We start from the raw sequence: 5,564 nt of genomic DNA on the forward strand, positions 1-5,564 counted from the left end.
ATAAACCCTTTGTCTGGTTTTATGAAATTGGGAGAGCTTTAACAACGTTGCAAGATAAGAAGTAGGCCACAAAATGATTTTTAAAGCCTGATTAATGGAACCACATCACTTCATTTATATTGTTAAAGCGTCAGCAAGCGAATACCAGACTCATTTCATCCTAGCCCTTTGAAAGTCATCTACTTAGTGACCCAAATCAGCTTTTAGAAATCACTTAGAGACCCTGTTCTTATTTTGCCACTTTTGACAATCGTGCTGTATGTGTCCATCTTTGTTTATGTTTACTTCCCATCAAAGTATCCACTTCCTGTGTACATTCCTGTGTTTGTGTCACATGTTTAGGTTTGTTGTTAATCCTTCCCAACAAGGAATTTGCCGCATGTGAACGCGCAAAGGTACCTTAAACTGCAAAAGTGAATAGGATTGCAGACCTAAATATGTGTCAGCCCTGAGGTGGCTCCTGATGCGTCCCTGCGCCAGCCCACTAGTGTGAACAGGGTCTAAGAGACGAGATCATATCACTCCTGTGCTGGCATCTCTACACTGGCTTCCTGTATGATTTAGGATGGATTTGAAGGTGTCATTAATAACCTATAAGGCTCTAAATTGTCTTGCTGCACCTTACCTTAAAGATCTTTTAACACCATACATCCCCAATCGGTCACTCTGATCTGAGGATGCACAGGGAGCAGTGGTGACGGCAGGGGGAGGTGAGGATTGCAGGTGCCACCCCTGAAATTATTATTATTATTATTATTATTATTATTATTATTATTATTATTATTATTATTATTATTATTATTATTTATTTATTAGAAGACGCCCTCACCCAGGGCAAAATGTGTGTGCCTCCCTCCCTTCCTGCCTCCCTCTAGAAAGAGTGCAAAGAAGAGCAACCAGAATTATCCTGGGTTTAAAAGGCATGTCGTATGCAGACAGGCTAAAATAATTGAATCTATTCAGTCTTGAAGAAAGAAGACTACGCGGTGATCTGATTCAAACATTCTAAATCCTAAAAGGTATAGACAATGTCGACCCAGGGGATTTCTTTGACCTGAAAAAAGAAACAAGGACCAGGGGTCACAAATGGAGATTAGATATAGGGCCATTCAGAACAGAAAATAGGAGGCACTTTTTTATACAGAGAATTGTGAGGGTCTGGAACCAACTCCCCAGTAATGTTGTTGAAGCTGACACACTGGGATCCTTCAAGAAGCTGCTTGATGAGATTCTGGGATCAATAAGCTACTAACAACCAAACGAGCAAGATGGGCTGAATGGCATCCTCTCGTTTGTAAACTTTCTTATGTTCTTATGTTCTAAGAACATTTCAAAGCTTCTCAAGAGTAAGTAGTTTTGTTGAAGCGTGAGCACGCGAGTGAGAAAGCAAGCAAACTGGAAGCACCTGCTAGTACAGAAAGCCTGTAAGGTGCCTGTAATATTAAACAAAGCTGTTCTATGTTATGGGTTTTTTATTAATGTATTTCCTATTTTAATTTCCCGTGTTGTGAGCTTGCAAGCTCTTCCACGGTGTTGTACTTGCATTGTAACACGTAAACAAAGATGAAGAATTTCATGTTAAAATACAGGCCCCAAGCAGCTTCATTTTTTGCAGAGTAGGTGTCATATAGCTCAATGCAAAACATGTGCCGCTGAGCCGATAAAGAACCTTGTAGAACAAACACACACACACGTGGGTAATAAAGAGCTATAGAGTGTCCATTCTTGAGCATGTGGAATGACCCTTGATTTCAAGTTTAAAACAAAGGCATGGATGGATAATGTTCTAATTGAGCCTGCTGTACATTTGGAGAAGTTTTTGTTGTCTGTTATCTGGAAGGTGAAACTATTATAAAAGTTTACCTTATTGCACTAGCATTAGATTAATACATTAAATTAAGTAATAGACCTATGAATCATATAGATTCTTTTTTTTAGTCAAGTCTACATCCAGGCTAGGTATTTTGTACCTGTTTCTTTCATAATATGATGTGTGTGTGTGACATTCTCCCTGGGTGTGTGTGTGTTGTGTAGGGTAAATTAGGATATGGTAACAATTGGTATCTCCTGAATGCAATGTATCTGCAGTGAGTATAGACTATTACATTGCAGGTCACAGTGGTCATTTTCAGTGAACTAAAACAAAAATGCATGAAAACATTCCACAGCAAAAATACTCCTACGGTCCTTTCATAGAGCTTCTTAATTGATCTTCCCTGAAAACCTGTGCCCCTAAGCCCACCTGTCTGCCACCTCTTCACCTCTCCTCTTCCAGAATCCTGGAGTCACCACTGACAGGGGGGCTCTCAAGAGGATAGAACAAGTGAAAGAGATCCCAGTGCAATTCTTATCCTCCTCACTAGAGGGAGCCATTACAGCAGCATTCTTTACCTTGTGTGTAAGAGTGTGTGAGTGCCTGTATATTCAGCACAGGGGGCCTCAAGAGGCTATAACTGAACAAGTGAAAGAGATCCGTGCAATTCCTATCCCCCTCACTAGAGGGAGCCATTACAGCAGCATTCTTTACCTTGTGTGTATGAGTGTGCGAGTGCCCGCTGTCCCAAGGAAGACAATTTGCATAGAGAAGACACTTTGCATTGGCAGCACATGCTTCAGTGCTCTGGGAGTGTTTATAGCCCTGTGAGTTTAACACTTCATGATTGAGAGCTGCCCTTCATGTCAACACAATCTGAAACAACAATGAGTTTTATAATTCACTTCATCTGCTCGCTGATAATCTTCACTCACGGTAAGAGATCATTTACTAAAAGGGCTACTTTATAAAGAAAGGGGGTAATTAATGTGGATTTTCAAAGAAGCTCTAAATAGTAAACAACCAACTTCATTTAATGTAAAATATACGTTTTTAAATGTATTCTGAAATGCTTTTTATACTATTTTGAAATAAGCGTAATTACAGAATTGTATTATTTGAATTGCTCTTTTAGATTCCAGTGGACAGACTTTGACTCAGTCTCCATCAGCTAAATCTGTTGTCCCTGGAGATACTGTCACTATCAACTGCAAAGCCAGCAGCAGTGTCTATAGCTCCCTAGCCTGGTACCTGCAGACACCTGGAGAAGCTCCTAAACTCCTGATCTATGCTGCAAGCACCCTTCAATCTGGGATCCCAGCTCGTTTCAGTGGCAGTGGATCTGGGACTGACTACACTTTGACCATCAGCGGTGTCCAGGCTGAAGATGCAGGAGATTACTACTGTCAGCAGGGTAGCAGCTTCCCTCTCACACAGTGATACATGTCTGTACAAAAACCTCCCTCAGCTTGACTGCACAGCGACTGCACTGCTGCAGCTGGACCTACTGCAGGTGCTGAGGGAGAAGGCAGTGACAGTTGCTCAAGGAGTGGAAAAGAAAATAATAACTTCTTAAAACCATGACACCCAGGAAGAGTTATGGGTATTTATTTTTAAATTAGACGCTTGCATATTTAAAATCACCATTACAGACCATACATGCTAAACCTGCTCCCCAGTCTATTATTAACATATAAGTAATAAACACCCTTTGTTCCAATATGAGTGAGAGTTCAACACGACTCTGAAATACCTGGGAGTGATTGCAGCTCCCACAAGGTGCGCTGGACACTCACAGTGCCAGGGTGTTCTTCCCTGACAGAAGGCGGCAGAGCATTCCACAATGTAGCAGCTTTGCCTATTATTATGTTTATTACCCCTTCCTTTGTTCATCACCTGCACAGGTTCTTCTATTGAGGCAGAGGAGTCTGGAGAGAGTGTGGGATCAATAATAATGTGGCAGGAGACAGTCATAAAGGAGCACATTATATTGTATTAAAACACTGAGACAATGGAATGATTTAATGTTGCACTTCCCATTTACAATCACTAATCTTTTGATCATTAGTCATCTTGATTTAATCACAGAGTACTGTTTCACTTGTTTACCATCAACTGGATTATCACAGTTACCATCAACTGGATTATCACCTAATAGACCTGCTATCACTAGTCACAATGCATAATAGTCAAGAGTCACAATCTAGACACATATCTGATCACAGTCATAGATAATCAAGTACAAATGTATCTGCTAAATAAACTGGGACCTCAAGGGGAAGACTAGAAATTGCATCAATTACAGAAGAGTGAAAGAGTGGACCATGAAGAAAACACAACTTTCAAACCACATGAAATGTGCAAATCACACAAGCCAGGGAGAGAACCTCCCTCTACTTGTAATTCCAATGCCAACTCAAGTGAACAATTTAACACAGCTCTACAAGCTACAGACTAGTGATGAACAAAACAAGCAGAGGCTTTCACGCCAATGCTTTTAATAGCACCAAGATTACACTTTCCATTACATTAGACATGTTCAACTTTAGTTAGCTATGCAGGAATTAGCAGCAGAACAAGCTGTGCAGAGTAGACTAGCAGCAGTCTAAGAATCATTATAGATCACAATATTCAAATCAAGAAACAATTCAAAGAAAAGCTGTGAAAATGCAAGAATGCGGGCAGGGTAACAGTTACAATATAGCAAGCTCTAATTCCAGCAATGGGGATCACAGGAGACACCAGGAGAGTAGGGGGTAGGTTACCAACAGAGCACACAGTGACAACATAAACTACTGACAACATAAACTTACAACACACAATAACAAGCTCCAACGCAGCTTCTTAAATACAAGCACATATTTAAAACGTGAATATGAAAATGTGCATTGCATCAATTAACATCTTTTAATTCAGTGTTTTGAAGTTCTAGATAAATAGATATTAGGACAACTCATTCTAGTGTGCTGGCAGCACTAACCCCCCAATCATATGGACTCACAGCAGAGTTCACGGTTCAGCTCTCATATAGCTATTTCTAACAGGATTTGCATGAAGGAAGGTGCTTTGCATACCTGTGCATGCTTCATTGCTCAAACCCTTTTAACTGAAGACACACATTATTGTTCAATCACTGTTCAGACCTTTCAGAGCTCCTGAAACACACAAGAAAATGATGTCCTTGTTTCTCCTGGTTGGGACGCTTCTCATCATCTTTGTCCAGGGTAAGAGTGAAAGTGGAGATTTTAAACACACAGCAATGCATTGTTTACTGGGGGCAGTTCATTTTGATTTAATAAACAACCAATCAGTAAGAGTTGTACTTTTGTTATATTTTGTAATTATATTTAAAGTATTGTCATGTATAAGAATATAAATTGCATTTCCACATTAAAAATGATTGACTCCACCTTTTTCTTTTTGTTCCTCAGTCTCCAGTGGGCAGATCACTATGACTCAGACTCCTTCAGCGCTCTCTGCTCTCCCAGGAGAAAGAGTCACTATCAACTGCAAAGCCAGCAGCTCTGTTAGCATTGGTAGTACAAGCTTCCTAGCATGGTACCTGCAGACACCTGGAGAAGCTCCTAAACTCCTGATCTATTATGCAAGCACCCTTCAATCTGGGATCCCAGCTCGTTTCAGTGGCAGTGGATCTGGGACTGACTTCACTCTGACCATCAGCGGTGTCCTGGCTGAAGATGCAGGAGATTACTACTGTCAGCAGGGTAGAAGCACCCCTCTCACACAGTGA

At 40.7% G+C, this 5,564-nt stretch overlaps 2 gene segments (V, D, J or C); both read left to right on the top strand.

The window, feature by feature from the left end:
• The first annotated feature begins 2,606 nt into the window (after positions 1–2,606).
• On the top strand, positions 2,607–3,378 carry LOC131740100 (immunoglobulin kappa variable 1-12-like). The segment is given in 2 exon segments: positions 2,607–2,749; positions 2,949–3,378. Coding segments are annotated over 2 exon segments (378 nt in total).
• A 1,550-nt stretch (positions 3,379–4,928) lies between these two features.
• LOC117966427 (immunoglobulin kappa variable 1-39-like) lies at positions 4,929–5,564 on the top strand. The segment is given in 2 exon segments: positions 4,929–5,037; positions 5,245–5,564. Coding segments are annotated over 2 exon segments (372 nt in total).

The sequence above is a fragment of the Acipenser ruthenus genome, chromosome 1, assembly GCF_902713425.1.
Source record: "Acipenser ruthenus chromosome 1, fAciRut3.2 maternal haplotype, whole genome shotgun sequence".
Lineage (NCBI taxonomy): Eukaryota > Metazoa > Chordata > Actinopteri > Acipenseriformes > Acipenseridae > Acipenser > Acipenser ruthenus.